General features: G+C 49.4%; 2 protein-coding genes across 8 annotated transcripts in view; one reads left to right on the forward strand and one right to left on the reverse strand.

Moving 5' to 3' along the window:
* LOC140421016 (short coiled-coil protein B-like) overlaps positions 1-3,533 on the forward strand; it is a 96,183-nt gene extending 92,650 nt beyond the window's left edge. Inside the window, exon 5 of the mRNA XM_072505300.1 lies at positions 1,479-3,533. Coding sequence (XP_072361401.1) covers positions 1,479-1,494 — 16 coding nt within the window. The 3' untranslated portion in view covers positions 1,495-3,533. The remainder of the gene's footprint in view (positions 1-1,478) is intronic.
* Positions 1-26,367, reverse strand: part of LOC140421015 (calmegin-like) — an 80,826-nt gene that overhangs the window by 17,904 nt on the left and 36,555 nt on the right. For 5 of the 7 annotated variants that reach the window (XM_072505294.1, XM_072505297.1, XM_072505292.1 and 2 more), the window contains exons 2-6: positions 23,741-23,868; positions 23,036-23,109; positions 17,802-17,854; positions 4,021-4,162; positions 1,559-1,640 (exon numbers count right to left, since the gene is read on the reverse strand). In XM_072505294.1, the coding sequence (XP_072361395.1) occupies positions 1,559-1,640; positions 4,021-4,162; positions 17,802-17,854; positions 23,036-23,109; positions 23,741-23,854 (465 nt within the window). In that variant the 5' untranslated portion in view covers positions 23,855-23,868. Of the gene's footprint in view, positions 1-1,558; positions 1,641-4,020; positions 4,163-17,801; positions 17,855-23,035; positions 23,110-23,740; positions 23,869-26,367 lie in introns of those variants that run through there. The other 2 variants (XM_072505293.1, XM_072505296.1) reach the window with 2 other exon arrangements.

A 26,367-nucleotide genomic window follows, 5' to 3' on the forward strand; every position in this document is an offset into this window, starting at 1 on the left:
GTTAGATCAAGGGGCTAATGGGATAGGGAGGGGAGTGAGCTTGGGTAAAGTACTCTTTCAGAGGGTCGGTGCAGACTCGATGGGCCGAATGGCCTCCTGCACTGTAGGGATTCTATGATTCAATGGCAACTCAGTATTGCTATGCAGGCATTTACTCTGATGATCGGGAGTAGACTGATGCAGCAGTAATTGGCTGGGTTAGATTTGTTCTGGCTTTTGTGAACAGGACAGACCTGTGCAATTTTCCACTTTGTTGCGTAGATGCCAGTGCTGTAGCCCTACTGGAACAGCTTGGGTATCGGCGGGACTAGTTTCAGGGCACATGTCTTTAGCATCATAGCTAAGATGTTGTCAGGGTCCACAGGCTTTGCTGTATCTAATGTGTTCAGCCATTTCTTGATGTCACATGGGGTGAATTCAATTGTCTGAAGATGGGCACCAGTCCTGTTGGGGACCCCAGAAGGAGACTGACTACTCAGCACCTCCGGCTGAAGAATTCTGGCAAATGTTTCAGTCTAATCTTTTGTGATTATGTGCTGGTCTACTCCATCACCGAGGATGGGCTTGTGGAGCCTTCTCTTCTCATTAGTTTATTTGTCTACCACTATTCACGGCTGAAGGTGGCAGGACTGCGGAGCTTTGATCTGATCTGATAGTTATGGGATCACTTAGCTCTGTCAAGAGAAAGTTGCTATGTTGTTTAGCATGCATATAGACCTGTGTTGAGGCTTCGCTGGGTTGATATCATTTTTAGATATGCCTGATGCTGCTCCTGGAATGCCTTCCTACACTTCTCATTGAACCCTTAGCTTGATGGTAATGTAGAGTGAGGTACATGCCATGCCATGAGGTTACAGATCGTGGTTGAGCACAGTTCTGCTACTGCTGATGGCCCAAAGCGCCTCATGGATTCTTAGTTTTGAGCTGTTAGGTTTATTCTGTATTTATCCCATTTAGCACAGTGGTAATGCCATACAACACAATGGACATAGTCTGGATTTAAAAGTAACCACCCACTCACACAGTCTGGGATTGACGGTTATGACTAAACAATACATTTTGAAATTAATGCTGACCATCAAATAATAGTTGAAGAATGACTTATTACCAACTGATACAGTCCAGGCTTTGCAGTAGTCACTGACTAACTCAGTCTGGGAAATACTAACCACTGAGTTTGATGACCTCCTTTGGTTTGGACAGGTGAGTGGTCAGCACGCTATGAAATTACATCACTGTATGAAGCAGCCTTGGTGACCGTATTTCCTCAGTGTTTTTCACCATTGCATGAGGGTCTCTGGGAAGTTAAAGTTACTTCTACTTGTGGAGTATTACCTACTAATAGTGGTACAATAATTTGGATTGATATGATACTTCTGTGTAGAAAAGTCATCCATCCAAATATTATTGCCGAAGAGAAACAGCAAATAAAAATGAATTATTTATTGCCCTGGATGTTGTTCTTTCTCTCCGTCTAGCTGTATTCAGCAATGATGTGTCTCCTACTGCAGTGCACACAAAAGGATGTCAATCTTAACTTCTCAACAGGACAACTCACCAGGTCAAGCTGATCATCTACAGACAGAAGCTTCAGATATGCACCTCCGCACTTGATTTCATTCTGGAAATGCACCTCATACCTGTAGAAGAGTGAGGATGGACACCAGTACATTTAACTGCAATGATACCGTAGCCTGTTTTTTGGTTTTGTTATTTAATATTCTTCTTTTTTCTGTTCTTTGGTGTTCACTTATTAAGCACCATTCTCTGGCCAGGAGGGTAGGTCTGAGGCCTCTGTCAGTACATCTCACTAACTTTCTGCTAAGAAGTACAAGAGAAAGGCCAGTAATGAAACTCCATGGGTTTCTCTAAATTCTTGTGGAGAAGTGTCCAGCCTCCAGTCAGCTATTCCCTCATAACACGTTTCTAATGTTGGTTGCAGTATGGGGATAGATGACCACGAAGCTAAACATTACCAATAACTGCAATGGTATAGAATCTATAGAATGATAGAGTACAGGAGGTGATTTGGCCCATGTGTGTCTTTGTTGGCGCTTTGAAATAACTAAGTCCCACCCCATCCCGCTGTTTCCCGAAAATCAAGTGAACTGTTTTACCATTTCAAGTATTTATCCAATTCTCTTTTGAAAGTTACTATTGAATCTACTTTGATCAACCTTTCATGCAGCACATTTCAGCTCATAACAATTCACTGCACAAATGTTTTCCCTCATTGTGCTTCTTGTTCTTTTGCCAATTAAACCGGTAACTCTGATTACCAACTCTTCCATTAGAAATTGTTTTCTTACTTACTGTCAAAATCCTTCAAGGTTTAGAACACCCCTATTATGTTTTCACTTGACCTTCCCTGCTCGAAGAACAACTCCAATTTCTCTAGTCTCCTGTGCCACTCTAATAAATCTCCCCTGGGCTCCCTTCACTCCTACCTAAAGTGTGGCATCCAGAATTAGACACAATTCTCCAGCTGGGGCCTAACCTTTGTATAGGTTTAGCATAACTTCCTTGTTTTTGTAGTCTATGACTCTATTTATAAAGCCAAGAATTCCAAATGCCCTTTAAAAGCCACCTCAACTTCTACTGTTAACTTCAGAGACCCCCGATCTATTTGTTTCTGCACCCCTTCTAAATCGTAGAAGGGCATTTACTTTATATTGCCTCTCCTTTTCTCAAACTTCTTCTGCCATGTGACTGTCCATTTCATCAGTCTATGTCTGTTACCATCCTCCTCACAGTTCACTACATTTGCCAGTTTTGGATCAGCTGCAAAATTTGAAATTAAGCCCTGTATATATCTAATATATTGGAGCACCAACAATTGCATTGTTATATCACCCAATGTCTCACCAAAACGGTGCAAGACAGCTAATTGTGATGCTTGCTAACACTACAATTCGTATCAGTGTTTGTAGGCTAAGGAGGGAGAAACATGACACAGCTCAAGCTCCTGATAACTATAAACATCCCTGCTGGAAAGTGCTTATGAATGGACGCTGCCATGGACAGGAACAAGCTCATTATCTCTCGGAATGATTGTACATCAGCAACCTGTTCAATGCTTTAACTCAAATAAAGAATGACCCATGATCTGGATTGGAGGTTGAACCATTTTATAAATGGTTTCTGAAACCAGAAGCTGGATCTTAAAATAACTTCTGAAACTGGTGACATTTAAAATTCTGCAATAATACCTCTCCATTGCATTTTGTTGCACCATTGCAAATGGACAGCACCGTACATCAGTACGAAGGGAAAATAACCCAGTCCTGGTGTTACTTCAGGTGTGGGGGGGGCATCTAACCGGATGCCTGCTCCATGTCTGAGGCAATGAACATCATGCTAAGAGCTCATGCAATAACTGGGTACAAAGCTGGTTAAATCTTCAGGCATTATGTAAATTAGAGCAAAGATGTATAATGCAGCTGATGCAATGAAACAGAACTTCATTTCAGTTGTACATTTGCAATGGTCCTTTGAAGAAGCCTAACACAAATATTAAAATGTTGCCAGTTGGAGACTATTTCATTCTTTTTTGTTTTAAAAATATTTTATTGGAGGCATTTTCAAATAAATACATAACAAAGAAGAAAATCAAAAAGCAACCGGGTCAACAGCACACAGGCACAACATCCTTACACCCTTACATCCCCCCAAAAATCCCCCCCCCCCCGCCAACTCTACCCGCTGCCACCCCAGCGAGGACTGTTTATTCTAATAGGATTGCTTTCCGTATCTTCAGGTTCCTATGCTGAACCTTCAAGTACCAACTGTTCCAAAGGGTTTTTCTGCCATAAACCAAGCTTTGGGGAAAAAAAAGAAACTTTAATGTTTCATGGATATATCAAATGCTGGGTGTTACGGTTTGAACTTGGATGAGGGAAAGGAGGGCAGTTAGCGTCCATGCAGCTGTACTTCACAAAAAATCCTTATAGTGGTCCTGTGTAATTCTTTTGCTACATTATATGTCACACTAGAGGCGTTGAATGAAAACACGATACTCACTGCACAATGAGAGACAGGTTTTTGAAATGAAAGGGTTTCTTAAAGTACGCGGCAATGGCATGATGTTTGGCATGGGACTTCAACACCAGTCCTTTGTTTCCTGGCATTTTCTCCTGATAAGATTCTTCGACAGCCCATATTCCTGGAATTCAGTAACCAATTAGCACAACCAGAAGCACTCAAATGTTATGAACACTCAACCATTCAGTATATCACATTCTCATGCATTACCATATTACAAATTTACTGGAGTATTGTATTCTGGTATCATACACTATAACTGTACAATATAGTAAATACAAACCACACCATCCAGTGGTGTCATACAGACACTGCACCAAGCTCTTAACCTATCCAAGGAAAAGCCTAAATATTCTTAGGACCACCAGTACACCAGTAGTTTACAAAGAACAAGCCCAGTTGCCTTTGATTGTCACAGGGGCACAGACCAAACTCGATGGGAAGGGCCTGGTTGCAGTGAATTAAACTAAATTGGCTGGAAATCTTTAAAATCTCAAACAGCTGTTTATAAGACATTATGCAAAGATCCCACAATGGGTTAGGTGGGATCAAGGCGTGAAGGCCAAATTCATGTTGATCCAAACTTGACATCCAAGTTTTTTTAAGGCCAGACCAGTCTCTTACGCTCTGCATCAAATGGTCGAATCTGGAGATAAAGCAATTCGAAAGCAGTAGCAGGATCAGTCAGAGTCAGCATAGATTTATGAAGGGAAAATCATGCTGGACAAATCTGTTGGAATTCTTTGAAGAGGTAACCAGTACAGTCGACATGGGGGAGCCAGTCGATGTGGTATATTTGGACTTTCAGAAGGCATTTGACAAAGTCCCACATAAGAGATTATTGTGCAAAATTAAAGCGCATGGGATTGGGGAAATGTATTGAGGTGGATAGAAAACTGGTTGGCAGAGAGGAAACAAAGAGTAGGGATTAATGGGTCCTTTTCAAATTGGCATGCAGCAACCAGTGAGGTACCACAGGGATCGGTGCTGGGACCCCAGCTATTCACAATATATATTAATGATTTGGATGAGGGAACGACATGTAACATCTCAAAGTTTGCAGAGGATACCAAATTAGATGGGAGGGTGAATTGTGACAAGGATGCAGGGATCCTACAGCAAGATCTGGACAGGTTGGGCGAGTGGACAAACCAATGACAGATGCAGTATAATTTGGAAAAGTGAGGTTATTCATTTTGGAAGCAAAAACAGGAAGGCAGATTACTACCTGAATGGTTGTAAATTGGGAGAGGGGAGTATGCAGTGGGACCTGGGTGTCCTTGTGCACCATTCGATGAAGGTAAGCATGCAGGTGCAGCAGGCAGCAAAGAAGGCTAATGGTATGTTGGCCTTCATTGCAAGAGGTTTCGAGTGTAGAAACAGGGATGTATTGCTGCAATTGTACAGTGCCTTGGTGAGGCCACACTTGGAGTATTGTGTGCAGTTTTGGTCTCCTTCTCTGAGGAAGGATGTTCTTGCTCTCGAGGGACTGCAGCGAAGGTTTACCAGACTGATTCCAGGGATGGCGGGACTGTCATATGCGGAGAGATGACTAGGTTGGGATTATCGCTGGAGTTCAGAAAAATGAGGGGGGGATCTCATAGAGACTTATAAAATTCTAACAGGACTAGACAGGGTAGATGCAGGGAAGATGTTACCAATGATGGGTGTGTCCAGAATCAGGGGCCACAGCCTGAAGATTCAGGGTAAACCATTTCGGACAGAGATAAGGAGACACTTCTTCACACAAAGAGTGGTGAGCCTGTGGAATTCATTACCACAGGAAATAGTTGATGCTAAAACATTGAATATATTCAAGAGGCGGCTAGATATAGCACTTGGGGAGAATGGGATCAAAGGCTATGGGGGAGAAAGCAGGATTAGGCTATTGAGTTTGATGATCAGCCATGATCGTGATGAATGGTGGAGCAGGCTCGAAGGGCCAAAAGGCCTCTTCCTGCTCCTATCTTCTATGTATCTATGTAGAGCACCGGGGAATAATTAAACCAGTGCAATTTTCTGAATGAGCAGCCCCATAGGCCCTGTGCTGAAGCCAGACCGTTTGATAAGAATATGTGGGGACTATAAACTCACTATCATCCCAGCCACTCAGGTGGATAAGTACCCAGCCCCCCCCGAATTGAAGACCTCTACACCAAGCTGGCATGAGGCCTCATCTATTCCAAGCTGGACCTCAGTTAGATTTAGACAAAGTTCACCACGATCAATACACATAATGGCTTATTTCAATACACAAGGGTACCTTTCAGCATTTAAGGTACGGTATCACAGTGGTTAGCACTGCTGCCTCCCAGTGATAGGGGCCCAGGTTTGATTCTGACCTTGGGGGACTGTGTGGAGTTTACACATTTTCCCAGTGTCTGTGTGGGATTCCTTCTAGTGCTCCAGTTTCCTCCCATAGTCCAGAGATGTGCAGGTTAGGTGGATTGGCCATGCTGAATTGACCCTTAAGTGTCCAAAAGGTTATGTGGGGCAACGGGGATCGGGCAGGTTTGTGGGCTTAGGTAGGTGCTTTTTCGAAGGTTTGGTGCAGACTCAATGTGCCAAATGGCCTCCTTCTGCATTGTCGGGATTCTATGATTTCCTAGCCCTGGGTTATTTTCCAGCGCACGATGGAAAACCTCCTTCAGGGTATCTAAGAAATGATGGCCTACTTAGATGATGTTTTACTCATCGGAACCACACATGAAGAGCATATGTCAAGTTTGGAAGAGGTATTAAAGAAGTTCTGAGATGCAGGATTCCACCTTAAACCTGAGAAATGTACCTTCGAAGCAACAGAAGTCACGTACATGGGGTTCTGGGTGGGTACCACAGGTCTACACCCACTGGAAGAAAAAGTTAAAGTCGTATAAGAAGTCCCAGCACCCAGGAATGTAGCCGAGTTGAAATCCTTCCTAGGAATGGTGAACTATTATGGCATTCATCCCAAACCTGGCTACGACATAGTACATAGTAACTGGTGTAGTGATGCCAAATGAAACAACAACATTGGCAGTGAAAGGAGCAGTAAAAGGAAGCTTTCCATCTGGTAAAACAAGCTCTGCAATCTTCGAATCTTAGTTCATTTTGACCGGGGAAGCCAATTGTTCTCATACGTGACGTGTCACTATACGGGATAGGGGCTGTTCTATCCATAAGATAGAGGACGGATCAGAGCAGCCAATTGCCTTTGTCTCAAGGACCCTCTCAGAAGTGGATCAAAATTACACCCAAATTGAAAATGACTAGCCATCATCTAAAAAGTTCCACCAATATATTTACGGACAGCGATTCATCACAATTGCTGTTCACAAGCTCTTTTTTTTCTTAAACATTTTATGAAGGCATTTATGGTTTTATAATAACAAAAGACACAAGTACAGATATAAACATAGTTCAATACGTAACACACCCCTCCATCTCCCACAGTTCTCGCCTAAGCTAGACTGACATAGTCTAACTCCCTCCCCCCTACCCCACCCTTGCTCCCTAGCAACCCACCCCTCCTTTATTGAATCTGCTGTCGGTTCAATTTTCTTCGAAGAAGACGATAAATGGCTGCCACCTCCGAACGAACCCTAATAATGAACCTCTCAGGGCGAACTTGATTTACTTAAGCCTGAGAAACCCAGCCATGTCACTAACCCATACCCCTGTTTTCAGGGGCTTCGGGTCCCTCCACGTTGGTCAGATCCGTCTCCGGGCTACAAAGGAGGTAAAGGCCAAAACATCAGCCTCTCTCGCTCCCTGGACTCTCGGGTCTTCCGACACTCCAAATATCGCCACCTCTGGACTACCCGGTGCCACCCGAGATGCAGATGCACTACAGAAAACGTCCTATCAGGCTGCATCAAGCCTGGTATGGCAACTGCTCGACCCAAGACCGCAAGAAACTTCAGAGAGTCGTGAACACAGCCCAGTCCATCACACGAGCCTGCCTCCCATCCATTGACTTCATCTACACGTCCCGCTGCCAGGGGAAAGCAGGCAGCATAATCAAAGACCCCTCCCACCCGGCCTACTCACTCTTCCAACTTCTCCCACTAGGCAGGAGATACAAAAGTCTGAGAACACGCACAAACAGACTCAGAAACAGCTTCTTCCCCACTGTTGCCAGACTCCTAAATGACCCTCTTATGGACTGACCTGATTAACACTACACCCCTGTATGCTTCACCCGGTGTTATCTAGTTGCATTGTGTACCTTGTGTTGCCCTATTATGTATTTTCTTTTATTTCCTTTTATTTTCATGTAATTAATGATCTGTTGAGCTGCTCGCAGAAAAATACTTTTCACTGTACCTTGGTACACCTGACAATAAACAAATAAACAAATCCCTCACCTTTAACACCCTGGACATGACATCCGCAAATCCCTGCCAGAATCCCCTGAGCTTCGGGCATGCCCTCCTGCATATCCCCCACACCGAAAACGTAAATGGCCCAAAAAACCTGCTCATCCGGGCCACCTTCATGTGTGCCCTGTGAACCACCTTGAATTGTATCATGATGAAGACGTATTGACTCTGCTCAGGGCATCCTCCCACAGACCCGCCTCTAACTTCTTTCCCAACTCATATCGCATTTACGTTTTGTCTCCCCTATCTGGGTTTCCTCCCACTCCATAAGTTCTTTGTAATTTTCCAATACCTTCCCCTCCCCCACCCCCGTTCTAGAAACTACCTTGTACAAGTTCTTTTTTGAGAGTGGACAAGCCAATTGCCCTGCCAGGGTGCAACCTTGGGCCTCGCTGTTAGCAGCATACAACTACACCTTGCAGCACCAGCCTGGCATCCAAATCTCTAATGTGGTTGCAGCGAGTCAACTCCCCTTGCCAAAGCATGTGGTGCCACTGCCAGTACCTAAGAAATCATCTTAGTGTTGAACTTCTTGGACACCTTGCCGGTGTTAACCGGCCATATCTAAAATAGGGCTCAGCGAGATCTATTATTATCCAAGGTGAAACAGATGATACAAACTGGCTGGCATCATGAGAAGCCCAAACAGTCGAGGCCCTACTTAGCTTGCAAGGATGAACTAACTTGTGAGGATGGAATAATACTTTGGGGCTCTCGAGTCGTCGTTCCACCTCCAACGAGGGAATCCCTCCTGTAAGAATTACACAGCTCCCATCCGGGCCAAGCAAAGATGAAGATGCTGGCTCGCAGTTATATGGTGGTTGGGAAGCTATTGAGGAAATAGGACAGGAATGTATTCCCCACTAGACTCAACAATCGTTACGTCCTTCGGCCAATCTCCACCCCTTAGGAGTGGCCAGGTGGCCAATGGGCCAGAGTGCACAGCGACTATGCAGGCCCTTTCTTGGGCAAAATATGTTTTGTCTTGGTAGACGCTCATGCCAAGTGGCTATCCATACAGGGAGCTACAACCTCATTGGCTACCATGGACACCTTACGCCAGGTATTCGCCATACACGGTCTTCCATAAGCCATTGTGTCTGATAATGATACACTTTTTACTGGTGATGATTTATTATACTTCATTCTGACAAACCAAATTCAGCATACTAGGATAGCCCCATATCACCTTACATCCAACAGGTTGGCAGAAAGGGCCGTGCAGACTTTAAAAGATGCTATGAGGAAGCAATGTGCCATCAGTTGGCCAACCTCCGTTGTCCTACAACACAAACTACCACACCACCAAGGGGAGTTACACTGGCTGAATTGCTTATGGACCATCACCTCAGGATTTGGACTTGAGATTTCCAAATTTGACAGGGAGGTGAAGGCACATCAGGCCTCCCAGAAAAATCAACATACATCACAAAGGGGTGACATCATTCTAGGTGGGTGACCTGGTTCTAGTTCAAAATTTCACCTCCGGCCCACTCTGGTTAACCGATCAGATCATGTCCCAATTAGGATCGTATGTGGTCAATGTCAATTGCAGGACTGTGCGGAAGCATGTCGACCACGGAAGGAGCCGGGGGTTGGTCCCCGGACAGGCTGATTCTGTGATGGACTCTTTTCCGTCATATCTCTTGACCTCGCATATGGCGTTGTTATACAGCTTACTTTATAAAATGTAATGAGGGACTTTGGGGGGGATGTGGTAGCGCGGCCCCTTTAAGGGGGGAGGGCGGCTTTGCGGTCCACATGACTGGCTCAGGACCAATCGACCCCGACCAATAGAGAGAAAGTGCGGGCCCTTGAGAGCAAGAACCGGGGCAGTGTGGACCCCGGAGCTGGAGAATAAAGACGTATCCAGCATTGCTCTGTGCCTGTATTTTCCTATTGTTAATAAACCCCATTCATTGACTCAAAGTCTCCAGTTTATTATCTCGAGCCACCAGTCATGTACTCATCACAAATTATCCATGATTTCCATTGCCGATCATGTATGTAATGGAAGTGTGTGTAGAGGACATAGAAGTCAATTTTAACTTATATCATCTGATATTAATATGGCACTATCAGCCTCAAAATGGAGTCAGTAGTCCACTCCAGACATAGCACCCAGCACATTTTAAAAAGAGGCCTATCCACTAATTCCCAATATGTCTTCCTGTTTCAGATGTAGGCCTATTTCACTGCTGCTTTTCTTAGAATTTACAGTGCAGAAGGAGGCCATTCGGCCCATCGAATCTGCACTGGCCCTTGGAAAGAGCACCCTACTTAAGCCCCATGCCTCCATGCCTATCCTCTTTATCCCCATAACCCAGTAACCCCACCTACCCTTTTTGGACACTAAGGGCAATTAAAATGGCCAATCCACCTAACCTGCACATCTTTGGACTGTGGGAGGAAACCAGAGCACCCGGAGGAAACCCACGCAGACACAGGGAGAACGTGCAGACTCCGCACAGACAGTGACCCACGCCGGGAATCGAACCTGGGACCCTGGAGCTGTGAAGCAACTGTGCTAACCACTGTGCTACCGTGCTGCCCCTCTGATAGCGAGTAACTGGCCACCACTCCATTTGTTGGTCGACCATAACTCAATATTATCTACATGAGTGAAGACAGGGGGCGAAATTCTCCGTTATCGGCGCAAAGTCCGCCGATCGGCGCAAAAAACGGCGCAAATCTGACTTGTGTCACGTCGGAAAAATGGTTCAAAAGTCTCCGGCCCGAAATGGGCTAGCAGCGACGTGACGGGATCCGCGCTTGCGCACGTCATACACGCCGCACGGCGTGACGGCTCATAAGGCCGCGCTGATCCCCCCCACCCGACCGGAACACCCGACTGGATGGCTGGCCGCCGCTCAGCCCCGAGGTTCCAGTCACGGGATGTGGAGGCGCTCCTGGACGCAGTGGAGCAGAGGAGGGACGCCCTGTATCCCGGGCACGGCCGCACAGTTGCCCCACACCACAGCTGGCGTCTGTGGAGGGAGGTGGCAGAGGCCGTCACCGCTGCGGCCCTGACACCATGGACAGGCACCCAGTGCCACAAGAAGGTGAACGACCTCGTCAGAGCAGCCAGGGTGAGCCTCCCCCCCCTGCCCGATATCCATATCCCCCATATCCCCCCTCCCCCATATCCCCCCTCCCCCATATCCCCTCCACCCCATATCCCCCCTCCCCCATATCACCCCCTCCCCCATATCCCCCCATCCCCATATCCCCCCATCCCCATATCCCCCCATCCCCATATCCCCCCATCCCCATATCCCCCTCCCCCATATCCCCCCTCCCCCATATCCCCCCCTCCCCCATATCCCCCCCTCCCCCATATCCCCCCCTCCCCCATATCCCCCCTCCCCCATATCCCCCCTCCCCCAGATCCCCCATATCCCCCCTCCCCCAGATCCCCCATATCCCCAAGTGAATCCAGCCCTAACCTTAACCTCTGCAATGCACGCGCAACCGATGGCGTGCATTCATATACCTGCCTAACACTGTTGCCTTTTACCCCTGCCACCACCCCCACCCTCCCCCCCCCTGCCACAGGAGAAGCGCGCACACAACAATAGGGAGCATGTGAGGACTGGAGGAGGCCCCGCTGATGAGAGGCCACTGACCGAACACGAGGAAAGGGCCCTGGAACTGGCTGGCGGACCTGAGGACCGGGAGGTTGCTGATGCATAGGACGGGGGCGTACTAGCAAATGAGCCACCGACAGCCCGTCCCCATATCCCCCCTCCCCCATATCCCCCCTCCCCCATATCACCTGATCACTGCCTGCGTGTCTAACCATGCATGCTTCATTGTGTATCGCAGGAGCAAACGTCGAGGCACCCATCCCCGCAGATGCAGACCGCCTCGGAGGCCACGGGAGACGGAGAGACCCGGACCCTCCGGCATGCGACGCCCGCAGGATGCCTCTCGCACACCACGGGAGACGGAGAGACCCGGACCCTCCGGCATGCGACGCCCGCAGGATGCCCCTCGTACAACACGGGAGACGGAGAGACCCGGACCCTCCGGCATGCGACGCCCGCAGGATGCCTCTCGCACACCATGGGAGACGGAGAGACCCGGACCCTCCGGCATGCGACGCCCGCAGGATGCCCCTCGCACACCACGGGAGACGGAGAGACCTGGAGCAACAGGGAGACGACACCCCCGTCACGTGCGGGAGCGACAACGCAGGCGTGTGCCACCCAGTGACGAGGGGGGCAGCCACAGGCCCCCGTCACATCCGAGCCAGGACACCACTACCCAGGACACCACTACCCAGGACACCACTACCCAGGACACCACTACCCAGGACACCACTACCCAGGACACCCCTACCCGGGACAGCACTACCCAGGACACCCCTACCCGGGACAGCACTACCCGGGACAGCACTACCCAGGAAGACGAAATACCGGACAGTGACTCAGAGTGGATGGGTGGAGACGAACCACCACCCCAAAGTGCCATGGACTCAGAGTGGGACGAAGAGCACGACACAACGCCACTGCTGTCACCAACACCCTCCACCATCGCAGAAACACTCACCTCATTTGGGCACTTTAGTGATGAGGCGTCTGGTACACTCACTGGTGCGCACAACACAGCCGTCCCGGTACAACAGGTGGAGGTAGGAGCAGCAGAGGGGCCAGGCGGTCGGAGGGCAGCCCAGCCCAAGCGAACATCTGCCGCCCAGATGGATCCCGGGTTCCTGGAGTTACCACACCCACCCATAGATCCGATGCAACCACCGACCCGGAGACGAGCGAAGAGGGTGACGGCCGGCTTGCGGCGGCTGCAGTCGCAGGAGGAGGAGTCCACCCGCATCCAGGAGCTGGAAGTGGTGCCGGTCATGCGTGCCACCCAGGCCGACACCGCACGGGTGGCGTCCGCGGTGGAGGCAATGGGTGCGACGGTGTCAGACATGGGGAACGGTTTGCGAGGCCTGGGGCTTTCCATGCAGGCGGCGTCTGTGGCCCAGGACATGGCTGCCCTCTCACAGGAGGCCATGAGCCAGTGCCAGCACCAGATGGCAGAGGTGCTCAACACCATGGCCCAGTCTCAGCAGGCCATAGCCCAGTCTCTGCAGGCCATGGCCCAGTCTCTGCAGGCCATGGCCCAGTCTCTGCAGGCTATCGCTGAGGGCATCGGCGCCAGTGGCCATGTGCGAGCCGGCGTCGCATTGTCACAGACAGGGTTTGCCAACCCCCTGGGCTCCATGGCTGCAAACCTGCAGACCCCTGTCGATACCAGCACGGGCCTCCAGGACTGGCAGCGCCAAATGCCGGGGGGGCGTCGGATGGCCAGTCCGTTCGCATCCCCCACCCATGTAGAGGCCTGGGGTCCATCGGGCACCCCGAGGGAGGAGGAAGTGGTGTGGTCCGTCCCGGCTCCCCCTGTAGGGGAGGTCCGGGAACACCGCAACACCTCGGACTCCCCCCCCACTTCCGTCCCAGGTGCATCGGGTGGGCAACGGGCAGGACAGGCTGGCAGCTCGCCATCCCAGTCGCCCGGGCCGCAGCCTGGCCCATCTAGGCCAGGACGCCCCAGGAAACGGCCGCCAAAGGGATCCAGTGTCAGAGGGCAGGAATCACAGGAGTCCACCTCCAGTTCTGCTGTACCGTCTGGGGAACCACGTAGACGTAGTCAAAGGGCCCGTAAGGCCAAACAATTAGACACTGAGTAAGTTGGCACGGGTGCAGGGCACAGATGAGTTTTAGGGGCTAGGGCACGTGCATGAACTCCTTTGGTTATTAAAGTCAATGTTACACCTACAGAAGCTGCCTTTGTGCTCGGTCCAAAGCGTGCGGGGGTGTCATGTACGTTGAGCGCAAGTGTGTGTGTGAGGGGTGGTCTTACCTCAGCCCCAGGTGAGTCTGCCCCCTTCCCCCTGGCCCGCCATCAACATCCCCCCCGGGCAGAGGACGGGACCGTGCGCTGCAGTGTCACAGACGCATGCAGGGATGGTCCGGGTGGATGGCGGTACTGTGGCCATGGGTCAGACATAGTCCAACGAGCCAGGAGCTCACCGCAGGGTGGGTTGTCAACATCCTCCATGGCCTGCAATAGACACGCGTCCACCCGCAACTGTGTGAGCCCGGCCGTTGTGCCGCAGGTGGATCGGCAATGGGGGGGGTGGTGTGCATGCGGGTGGGGTGGGTGGGGTTGGGGAGGGGGGGTGAGGCTGCTGGGTGGGTGGGGGGTGTGGGTGGTCGGCTGTTGCCATGGTGTGCGGTCTGTGGCCATACTACCCGATTCCCACGCCCATCTAGTCAGTGAAGCGGGCGGCTATCAGTCTGTCCCGTGCCCGCTGGGCCAGCCGGTAATGGTGGACAGCCACCCGCCTGTGTCTAGCCCGTCTGCCCTGACCATTGCCCCCATCCCCCTCATCTAGGGAGGACTGCGCCTCTTCCTGCTGCTCCTCCACTCCGCCCTCCTCTGCCTGCGGCACATCGCCCCTCTGTTGGGCTATGTTGTGCAGGACGCAGCACACCACAATGATGCGGCCGACCCTATCTGACCGATACTGGAGGGCGCCCCCAGAGAGGTCCAGGCACCTGAAACGCATCTTCAGCACGCCAAAGCACCTCTCTATCACTCCCCTTGTCGCTACATGGGCATCATTGTAGCGGTTCTCCGCCTCATTGCGTGGCCTCCGTACAGGCGTCATCAGCCACGATCACAATGGGTAGCCCCTGTCGCCCAGCAACCAGCCCCTCAGCCGGGGATGGCGTCCCTCGTACATGCCGGGGATGGATGACCGCGACAACACGTATGAGTCGTGGACACTGCCTGGGTAACGGGCGCAGACTTGCAGGATCATCATGCGGTGGTCGCAGACCACCTGTATGTTCATCGAATAGGTCCCCTTCCTATTGGTGAACACGGCCCTGTTATCTGCAGGTGGCCGCACGGCGACGTGCATCCCATCGATCGCGCCCTGGACCACGGGGAACCCGGCCACGGCAGAGAAGCCCACGGCCCGGGCATCTTGGCTGGCCCGGTCCACAGGGAAGCGGATGTAGCGGTGCGCCATGGCATATAGGGCGTCTGTCACTGCCCGGATGCACCGATGTCTGCGATATGCCGGACAGGTCCCCACTTGGTGCCTGGAATGACCCCGTTGCATAAAAGTTCAGGGCAACCGTAACCTTGACGGACACAGGGAGAGGGTGTCCCCCGCCAGTGCACGAGGTGACAGGTGTGCCAGCAGGTGGCAGATGTGTGCCACGGTTTCCCGCCTCATCCGGAGTCTCCTCCTGCATTCCCGGTCCGTGAGGTCCTGGTGTGACTGCCGGGGCCGGTACACACGGGGCGCCCTCGGGTGCCTCCGTTGCCGTGGGGCCGTGACGTCTTCCTCCCCCTCCTCGTCCTGTCGGTCAGGTGTCCCTCCAGCCTGGGCGGCTGCCGCCTGCCCCTCTGCAGCAGCCTGCGCCGCCTCTCTGGCACGCTCCTCCTCCTCATCCTCATCCAGGGCAACATGGACATTAGCGGCTGCCGCCACGGCGGCACGGACCTCCCCCCCCCCCCATCCCCACCCGGGCACGGGCCCCCCCCCCCATCCTCCTCCCCATCCTCCTCCCCGGCACGGACCCCAACCTCCTCCCCGGCACGGACCCCAACCTCCTCCCCGGCACGGACCCCCCCCCATCCCCCTCCCCGGCACGGACCCCCCCCCCCCATCCTCCTCCCCGGCACGGACCCCCCAATTCTCCTCCCCGGCACGGACCCCAACCTCCTCCCCGGCACGGACCCCCCCCCCCATCCCCCTCCCCGGCACGGACCCCCCCCCATCCCCCTTCCCCTTCCCGGCACGGACCCCCATCCACCTCCCCGGCACGGACCCCCCATCCCCTTCCCCGGCATGGACCCCCCCCATCCTCCCCCCGGCACGGACCCCAACCTCCTCCCCAGCACGGACCCCCCCATCCTCCTCCCCGGCACGGACCCCCCCATCCTCCTCCCCGGCACGGACCCCCCCATCCTCCTCCCCGGCATGGACCACCCCCCATCCCCCTCCCCGGCACGGAACCCAACCTCCTCCCCGGCACGGACCCCCCATCCTCCTCTCCGGCACGGACACTCCTCCCCGGCACGGACCCCCCTCCCGGCACTCCCCCGGAGCCCAGCCCACTCTAACCACCCCCCCGCTGCGCACACACACACACAACCAGAGACACACCTCTCCCCACACATTCAGACTGCGGCCACGCCATCGCCTGCCCAGCGGCCAACCCCCCAGGCCGTCACTCACCTCCACGCTGGTCGGCGTCAACCTGGAGCACAGGTTCACGCCGATGAAAAGGAGGTTTGATTTACGTCGACGTGAACGGTCATCACGTCGACGGGACTTCGGCCCATCCGGAAGGGAGAATATCGGCAGGCCCAAAATCGGCTGCCTTGCGCAGACCCGTGCCATTCTCCGTCGTCAGCGGCGCCATTAACGTCCCGCCGGCTTTTCTCCCTTCGGAGACTTCGGCAACCGGCGGGGGCGGGATTCACGGCGGCCAACGGCCATTCTCCGACCCCCCAGCGGGTCGGAGAATGACGCCCAGGATCTGGATAATTGGTACAACCATCTGTGGTCAAATCTCATGCTTATAATCATTGTTTAGAGATTCAGTCTAGATGACTAATGAGTGTTCAGAATAATGCCAACAGTGCAGCTTTACTCTTGTTCTGGCTAAGGTAGACTAGAGAATTTCCTCCTCGTCCTTGCGAGTGGAAGGCAGTAAACCACCGACAAAAAATGCCAACGAAATGACTTAGGCTGAAGCTTCAGTAGACAATGAGCAAATGAAATGCCTTCAGGCAGAGCTCATATGAATGAATCATTGTTTAAGCTTATACATAGAAATGACCAATTATATGAAAGAACATGTTTGGTGCCTCTGAAACTATACTCCAGTACAAGTTAAAACTTTCAGGAAAGGTGGAGAAAAATTGGGGAAAATTCTCTCAAGGTTTGGATTGTACCCAGTTGCTTGACTCTTATCAATGGAAAGTGGAATTGATTATCAAATCCTACATATTGTGGAAAAACAACAACAGGTAACAGAATTTAAAATGAATCAGCAGGGCGACAATTTCAATCATTGAGACGAGGACAGCGTAGAAAGATTAATTTTTAGGCTAAAGAACTAGCTGAGATACTGACTCTGAGTACACATTTATGGTACAGGATGAACAGTTGCCTTAAATATGTATGCATATTAAATGTACACAGCATCAACCACTCAGAGCTTGTGTGCAATGCTGAATCATCAAGTGAAGATGTAAAGTTTTATTTTAAAAATATAGCCCTTCTTCCACATGTTCCAAAGAGCCAGAGATAAAGCACTATTCATACTCAGTAACAAATCCATTTGTATTTCATAGAAAAAAGTTTTATCTTACCATCATATCTGGTGTCATTAGTGTCATCCTTTCTTGCTTTGGACTTCACCCATCTGAAGAAAGGAATGTAAAATCTTTCAGCTGTTGTGTGACAGAGTGCATGTTCCCCAGAATACGGAGACCTCCCTGAACTTTACTTGTTACTCTTTAACCAGCCTCTATGAAATATGTAACAGTGTTCTGTGGTTCCTCTCCCTGTTTTTATAAGGCATAGCTTCCACTCTCGATATACTCCCTAACTCAGGGTGTGATTTGGAAACTTGCCATTTGGAAATTTGTACTGTGTAAACATCCATCGCACCATTGTATGCAGTGTTTATAAACCACCCTATAATACGGTTCAATCTTGTAATGAGTAATCCGAAGATCACCCACCTTTTGCATTATTTGCCAGGGAAGGGAGGGCAAGAATATCTCACATCCTCTTCATTAAAGGCTAACAAAATCCACAGAGCTGCTTTGATTAAGAGAAATTATGAAGAAAATCTCTCTCATTGGACTTTAAGTGCTGGTAAATAAACATTAATGGATCAATAAAATACTGAGGAAGCAAGTTGGTTATTGAATGTTAAAATGTCCAGTTAATTATGATTCCTAAATAGCTTCATAACCTGCAATATACTGAGCTACACAGTGCAAAAGTTCAAGGTTTGATGCTTGGTAGCACCGAATTAGCTGATGTCAGCTCGACTAGCAGTTTGGAGCATCACAACAACTCTAGGTTAGAGAAGCAGCCAGAGCTCCTGATCACTATCCAGTTCCTGCTAGCCAGCATATTTCTCATTCTACCATTATTAAGTCAGGGACCAACCCAGAAACAGCACCTGACATATCCAAAAATGAGGTGTCAACCTAGTGAAGCCTCAATACAGGATTGTATGCATGCTAAACAGCGAAAAGAACTTGCTATTGACAGAGGTAAGCAATCCCACAACCAGCGGATTAGATCACATCTTTAAAGTCCTGCCACACCCAGTTGTGAATGGTGGTGGACAATTAAATAACTCTAAGAGGTTCCACAAACACCCCCATCCTCCATGATGGAGCAGACCAGTGTAAAAGATAAGGCTGAAACATTTTCAACCATCTTCAGCTGTTTGAAGATTCACTATTGCTGCATGTATCTCACCACCTCATCCAAGTAACTCCCCTTCATGTGTCAACTTAAACAGTATCAGAAGGGGGTTCAATAGTGGAAGGAACATCATGTCCACACATGGGCATTTTGCTTTTAATTATTTATTCATGGGATGTGACCATAGTTTGATTTTTCCTAATTCACCTCAAAAGGTAGTGGTGAGCCGGTGCATTGACTGTCAAATCGATGATCCATCTCGGGCTGTCCCTCAAGCCTCTAGCAGCACAGACTTCAACCAGTTCGATTCACTCCATGTGATATCAAGAAATGGCTGAAGACAATGGATTCTGCAAAAGTGTGGGCACTGAAAAATCCCCACTGTGGTATTGAAAACTTATGTTCCAGGCGCAGCTGTGCCCCTAGCCATGCTGTTCCAATACAGTTACAAATATTAACATCGACCCGACAATGTAGACAATTGCAGCATTATAACCTGTCCACGAAAAAGCAGAACAACTCCAATCTGTCTGATTACTGCCCCATCAGCCTACACTCAATCTTCAAACAGCGTGATAGAAGGTTTTGCTGACGGTGCTACCAAGCGACAATTACTCAGCAAATGATGTTCGGTTTGGGATTTATCAGGATCATTGGACTTCAGACATCATTACAGTCTTAGGAACTCTTTTTTTTGTGATAAATTTAGAGTACCCAATTCATTTTTTTTCCAATTAAGGGGCAATTTAGTACGACCAATCCACCTAGCCTGTACATCTTTGGGTTGTGGGGGCGAAACCCACGCAAACACAGGGAGAATGTGCAAACTCCACACAGACAGTGACCCAGAGCTGGGATCGAACCTGGGACTTCGGTGCCATGAGGCAGCAATGCTAATCACTGCGCCACCATGCTGCCCTAGGAACTCACTTTCTAACAGTATGTGGATGTACCTACACCAAATGGACTGACATAGTCAAGGCACCGGCTCACCACTACCTTTGAGGTGAATTAGGAAAAAGCAAACTATGGTCACATACCATGAATAAATATGGCAGCACAGTGGTTAGTACTGTGGCTTCACAGCGTCAGGGTCCCAGGTTCGATTCCTGGCTTAGGTCACTGTCTGTGCAGAGTCCGCACGTTCACCCCGGGTTTTTTCCGGGTGCTCCGGCTTCCTCCAACTAGTCCCGAAAGACGTGCTGTTAGGTAATTTGGACATTCTGAATTCTGCTTTTGTGTACCCAAACAGGCGCCGGAATGTGGCGACTAGGAGCTTTTCACAGTAACTTCATTGCAATGTAAGCCTACTTGTGACAATAAAGATTATTGAAAAAGATTAAAGAGGAAGTGCTTTCAGGAGATTAAAAAAGAAAGAAAAGAGAGGTTTGAATTAATGAGCATCAGGTTCATAAGCAAACTATGTTTTTTCTTTAAAATAATTGTGCTCATTCTAGTGCTACGGACAGGAGGGGGTTTAATTTAAACAGTCCTGATTTCTCCTCTCACTCTCCATAAACAGAAAGGGGTTTTGAATTGATCCTCTTTTTGTGGCACATTTCCCAACCCTTCAGTTTTGGTGTGATCAAATTTCTATTAATAACCCCACAGCAAACGTGAGATAGGGTGAACTTAAAGGGTTAGTTTATTCGCACATACTCAAAAAAACCAGGAAGGAGCCCCCAGTGCATTCATACAATAAACTAGGGATAGAGAAAGAAAGATTTACAGGGCAAAGAATAAAGAATTATTAAGTCCTGTGAATCCAGAATCATAGGGCAGGATTCTCTGATCTCCCTGCAGCATGATTCTCATCGGTGTGAGGTGGCCCGCCATTGGCCAGCAGGGGGAATATTCTGGTCCCGCTGCTGTCAATAGGATTTCCCAATGAATCCAGCCACATCATCAAGAAACCTGCGACAGGGAGGTGCCATTAGCAGGACAGGAAGATTCCGCTGGCATGAACAGCTGCAATATCTCACTTAAAGTCCTATGTTGTATTCCTTCACAGAGGTTGGCAAGCTGAAAACTGATGCTGGTCAATTTACTTTTTTAGTAGAGGTGACTACCATGATGAGATAGGCATGCAAAGACGGATTAGTCTTGTAGGTGATGGTATAGACATCCAGAAGATTCCAGTATCACAGAATAGAATCCCTAAAGTGCAGAAGGAGGCCTTTCGGCCCATCGAGTCTGCACCGACTCTTTGAAAGAGCACTCTATAAAAGCCCACTCCACACCATAACTCAATACCCCTTAACCTAGCCTACACATCTTTGGACATTAAAGGGTAATTTAGCACGGCCAATCCACCTAACCTGCACATATTTGGGTTATGGGTGGAAACCGGAGCACCCGGAGAAAACGTACGCAGACATGGGGAGAATGTGCAAACCACATTCACACAGACAGTCACCAAAGGCCAAAAAATTAACCCCGGTCCCTGATTAAGCATTTTTCACAACTCATTAGGAAATATTTGTCATGTATTAAATGAATTGAATCTTATTCATGGGATCATGGTTAGTGAACAAGCATGATTTCAACCTTGTGGCCCAGAGATGAAGGCGACCCACTCACTAGCCTAGGTTGCCTTTCTCCCCTTATATTCATTCCACAGAATGTAAAAGCATCCATGAACCGGCAAATTGGGCTGCATTTTACCATGCAATATTTAAATTTTTTGAATTATAAAATATCTTTTCATATCTTTAAGAGCAGTAACCTGGTGCAACTTTATTAATCCAGTGCAGCTGAAAATGGACTTATCATAAAAAAATTAACATTTTTGAATCAGAATGTCTCGTTGACTACGTGGGAATAACCCAACTTTAAATACCTGAAGATGTCATAAAAAAACTATACCGGACTGTTTATCAGTTTCATTGGTATACAACGGTCAGTCTTTTAGTAAATTAAAGAAAAGTATTTTAAATTTTTTTAAAATTAATGTCCTTGCACCTAAAAAGTTCTTACTTTTAAGAGCTTCCTCAAAGTCCTGCAGTTAGCTTTAACTCACAATGTTGCATGGCCAGTTTTGTGAGCGGGCCAACTTCAAGCTCCATGCTTTTTAAATAAGCTCAAAGTATTGTGGGAACTCCATTTGTATTGATTGTAATTTGCATTTAAAATCCCTCAAACTTTTGTGCTGGTTTAGCCATTTTAGGGAAAACTGCACACAACCTAGGAAAACCTCTTGCTCGACCTGTCCTCCAGAAGATGGGGAGTGTTTCTGCAGTTACATCACTGAGAATGGTCACAAGCATGGACCTCTCATACTAGTACATATTAGCTGCTAATTAATGCAGAGCATGTTGAAGAAGGCCAGTACTGAACTTGGCTGGTGTCTGTTGATAATATTGGCTAATTATTTTAGCAGATTAATTGAACAGCTCTTTCAATGAATTGGAATTGTGTATTGCAACCTGGGATGCGTTTAACTCAAATAAATGACTGACCTCTTGTTCATAATGATGTAAATCACCAGTCAGTATAAAGGCGAATCTTCCTCTTATGCTTGAGGTAGAAGATTAGCATGGTGGAGCACAAAGGAGAATTTGAAGTGGAATGCTTTCCCATATTGCAACCGCTAATATTCAGTCAATTTAACTTAACAGACAGACAACTATGAAGGCTCCATGGTGGGTGCACAACCTCCTTTGCCCAATGTTTCCTGCATTCTCTGAAAATTATCATTTACAGTCAAGAACAGCAAGGAAAAATTCACACTGTTGCAAGAATATACATACAGATAATTCATTTATCAGCGTGCACAGATGTCTCACTTTTATCTACAAGGATAATATCTGACCTTAAAGACCATACTGCCCTCCTTCCAAGATCACTGCAGCAATAGTACTTGGAGAGAAAGGATTTGGAAACCCAAACTTACTACCTCTACTGACAAATGGAAAATCAAGTGACGAATTTACACTGAACCTTGCGTAAAATCAGATGGAGCAGCTGTAACTACATCTAGCCCATTCATCTGAGTGATCAAATGTTTGGTGCTGTAATAGTTGCAGAATACAGTTTCATAACATTTCTCTCAATTCAATCAATCAATCAATTAACCAGAGAGAATCCACACTAATCACACAGTCACACTGACTCCCACTTCACAGGCAGTGCGATCAAAAGCAGGGGGGGGCAAACTTACCCTTCAAGACCATCTGTGTCAAAGGACGCCACAAAGTAGACATCACCAACAGGTTTTGGAGGCTTATAAACAACCTGAAAAGAAAGTACAAAAAAAAGCATAGTACACAGCATGGCACTGACAATGCAGCTATTTTAGAAATGTTCTTGTTTGTGGGTCATTCCATGGTTTGTGCCACAATTTGGCATTACCTCATAGTGAACTCAACTTAGCTCATTGTTGGGAACCTTCTTACAGTGAGAAAAGGAGAGCAGAGACAAGCCTCTTGACCAGTCTCATATGCCTCTTGGAAATGAGTAGTGTTGTAACTAAGCTCACGAGAATAGAGCTGATACTGTATCAATACATCAATTAAAGAAAATGGCTCAATGAGTAATCCACTATACCTGGTTTGCAATTGATTAATAAAGATTAAGATGGTCACAGGTTCAATCCGAGATCTATGCTGAGTTGTTGACAGGGTTTTAAGACTGAGGATAACGCTCTTGATTTTGAAATCTATCAGTGATTGATTGTAACTGCCATTTCAATTAGTGTGAACCCAATGCCAGTTGCTGTGGTGTCTGTGTATTATTTCTAAATACACACGGAAGGTGTTCCACAAAATTCAAAATTTAATGCTTGTCGGGGGGCAAGGTGGGTACCCATGGGATAGTGAAACATTTAAGCTGCTAATATTGTTAACTGTATAAGAAAATCTCTCACCCTGTTTGGATGAGAAGACTCTGCATCTTGAAAGTGTGAATCATCAGCAATGCCTTGAGCAAACAGCAGAGTCAGTCCACAGACCCCAAGGTATGAAATTATCTGCAGCTGCATTACCTGCGTAGTTTCTTGTAAAAATGAAACAAATTAATTAATCAACAAAGAACAAAGAAATGTACAGCACAGGAACAGGCCCTTCGGCCCTCCAAGCCCGTGCCGACCATGCTGCCCGACTAAACTACAATCTTCTACACTTCCTGGGTCCGTATCCCTCTATTCCCATCCTATTCATGTATTTGTCAAGATGCCCCTTAAATGTCACTATCAATAGATAGTTGCATACTTATTATCCCCCACAAACTCCTCCAAAAGCTAAAATAAAGACTTAGACTTACCAGCCCAGAGAGTATTGATGCTCTGCTCATGAGCTTTTTACTGACTGTTCTTTGACACGTGTTTTCTATTTTTCCTTGTGTTTGGATTCTAAAACCGAGTTCAAGCTAGGTTCACTTTGTTGCAAATTGCCCAGATAGTTGTGACTAAATAAACATTTGTTTGTGATTTGTACAGTTGTTAGAATTTAGTAACTGTCCTTATTGAGAAAAATTGAAAACAAAGAATAATTTTTCATAACACCTGCTGAAATAATGGACACATTTTTCCGTGGCTCTGCATCAAATGGCACCTGCCTTTAGCTATGCCTCTCCGTGTACTGTTATATAATCTATACAGTGCAGAAGGAGGCCATTCAGTCCATTGGGTTTGCACCCACCATTCGAAAGAGCACACTACCTAGGCCCACCCTTCCCATCAACCCACCTGACCTTTGGGTGCTAGGGGGCAATTTAGCATAGCCAATACACACAACCTGCACACCTTTGGACTGAGAGAGGAAACCGAAACCCAGGCAGACATGGGGAGAATGTGCAAACTCCACACAGTCACCCAAGATCGAACCCAGGTTCCTGGTGCCGTGAGGCAGCAGTGCTAACTGCTGTGCCACTGATAGCAGGGTAATGAGGCAAAACCGGGCATCTGGAATCTGCGAACAGGACAGACAACTGTATATCTCCTGAACCAATCAATCAATCAGATTGAAGGATTGTGAAATGCACAGCTCAAGGATCGAGAAGTGAAAATTACAGGAGGTGAATTCAATGTCAAATCAGGTACGGACAGAACGAGAAAGCGAGGGAACAAAACTTGGGATTAAAAGAGGGAGAGAAAAAAAAATAGAAAGGGAAATTGGATTTTAAAACTTGACGATTCTAAAATCAACAATCGAAACCCGGAGAAACGAGGCACCATTTATGATGGTAATTTTCAGTGTGGTTGTTCGGCAGCAATTGACATCCATCATTGTTGAAAGGGTGCTTAACCTGAAATGGGTAAGAGTCTTCACTTTCTGTGAAGAGTTTAGTTCATAGATTGAGCGCAGATACAGAAATTTCTGACCCTGAAGGACATTCCGATGGCGAGGCAGACAGCAAGGTGCCAGCAAAATTAGGCATCTAGATATCAACTTCGAATTCCGGTACTCTCTCTTACTACAGAGTTGCCCCCAGTTGGTTTTGCTTTAGTTGTGGCTCGTTCCCATCCAATGTTAACTTCAATTCCCAGCTCCCTTTGTTGTCTTGTGCCAGTTCGCACCTTCCATTGAGCGGCTTTCCTAGTTTAAATGGGGCTGGGCGTGGGCACCCTCGGGGTGGGGGTGGGCTGGGCAGTCCCGGGATGGGGGTGGGCTGGGCAGTCCGGGATGGGGGTGGGGCTGGCAGTCCCGGGATGGGGGTGAATGGGCAGTTCGGGGTGGGGGTGAGCTGGGCAGTCCGGGGTGGGCTGGGCAGTCCCGGGATGGGGTGGGCTGGGCAGTCCTGGGGTGGGGGTGGGCTGGGCAGTCCCGGGGTGGGGGTGGGCTGGGCAGTCCCGGGGTGGGGGTGGGCTGGGCAGCCCCGGGATGGGGGTGGGCTGGGCAGTCAGGGGTGGGGGTGGGCTGGGCAGTCCCGGGGTGGGGGTGGGCTGGGCAGTCCCGGGGTGGGGGTGGGCTGGGCAGTCCCAGGATGGGGGTGAGCTGGGCAGTCCGGGGTGGGGGTAGGCTGGGCAGTCCCGGGGTGGGGGTAGGCTGGGCAGTCCGGGGTGGGGGTGAGAGGGTGGGGGTGGGCTGGGCAGTCCCGGGGTGGGGGTGAGCTGGGCAGTCCGGGGTGGGGGTGAGCTGGGCAGTCCCGGGGTGGGGGTGAGCTGGGCAGTCCTGGGGTGGGGGTGAGCTGGGCAGTCCCGGGGTGGGGGTGGGCTGGGCAGTCCGGGGGTGGGGGGGGCTGGGCAGTCCCGGGTGGGGGTGGGCTGGGCAGTCCAGGTGGGGGTGGGCTGGGCAGTCCGGGTGGGGGTGGGCTGGGCAGACCATGGTGGGGGTGAGCTGGGCAGTCCCGGGGGGGGGGGCAGTCCCGGGGGGGGGGGGGGGGCGGGCAGTCCGGGGTGGGGGTGGGCTGGGCAGTCCCGGGGGGGGGGTGGGCTGGGCAGTCCGGGGTGGGGGTGGGCTGGGCAGTCCCAGGGTGGGGGTGGGCTGGGCAGTCCCAGGGTGGGGGTGGGCTGGGCAGTCCCAGGGTGGGGGTTGGCTGGGCAGTCCGGGGTGG

The sequence above is a fragment of the Scyliorhinus torazame genome, chromosome 5 (assembly GCF_047496885.1).
Source record: "Scyliorhinus torazame isolate Kashiwa2021f chromosome 5, sScyTor2.1, whole genome shotgun sequence".
In the NCBI taxonomy this organism is placed as follows: Eukaryota; Metazoa; Chordata; class Chondrichthyes; order Carcharhiniformes; family Scyliorhinidae; genus Scyliorhinus; species Scyliorhinus torazame.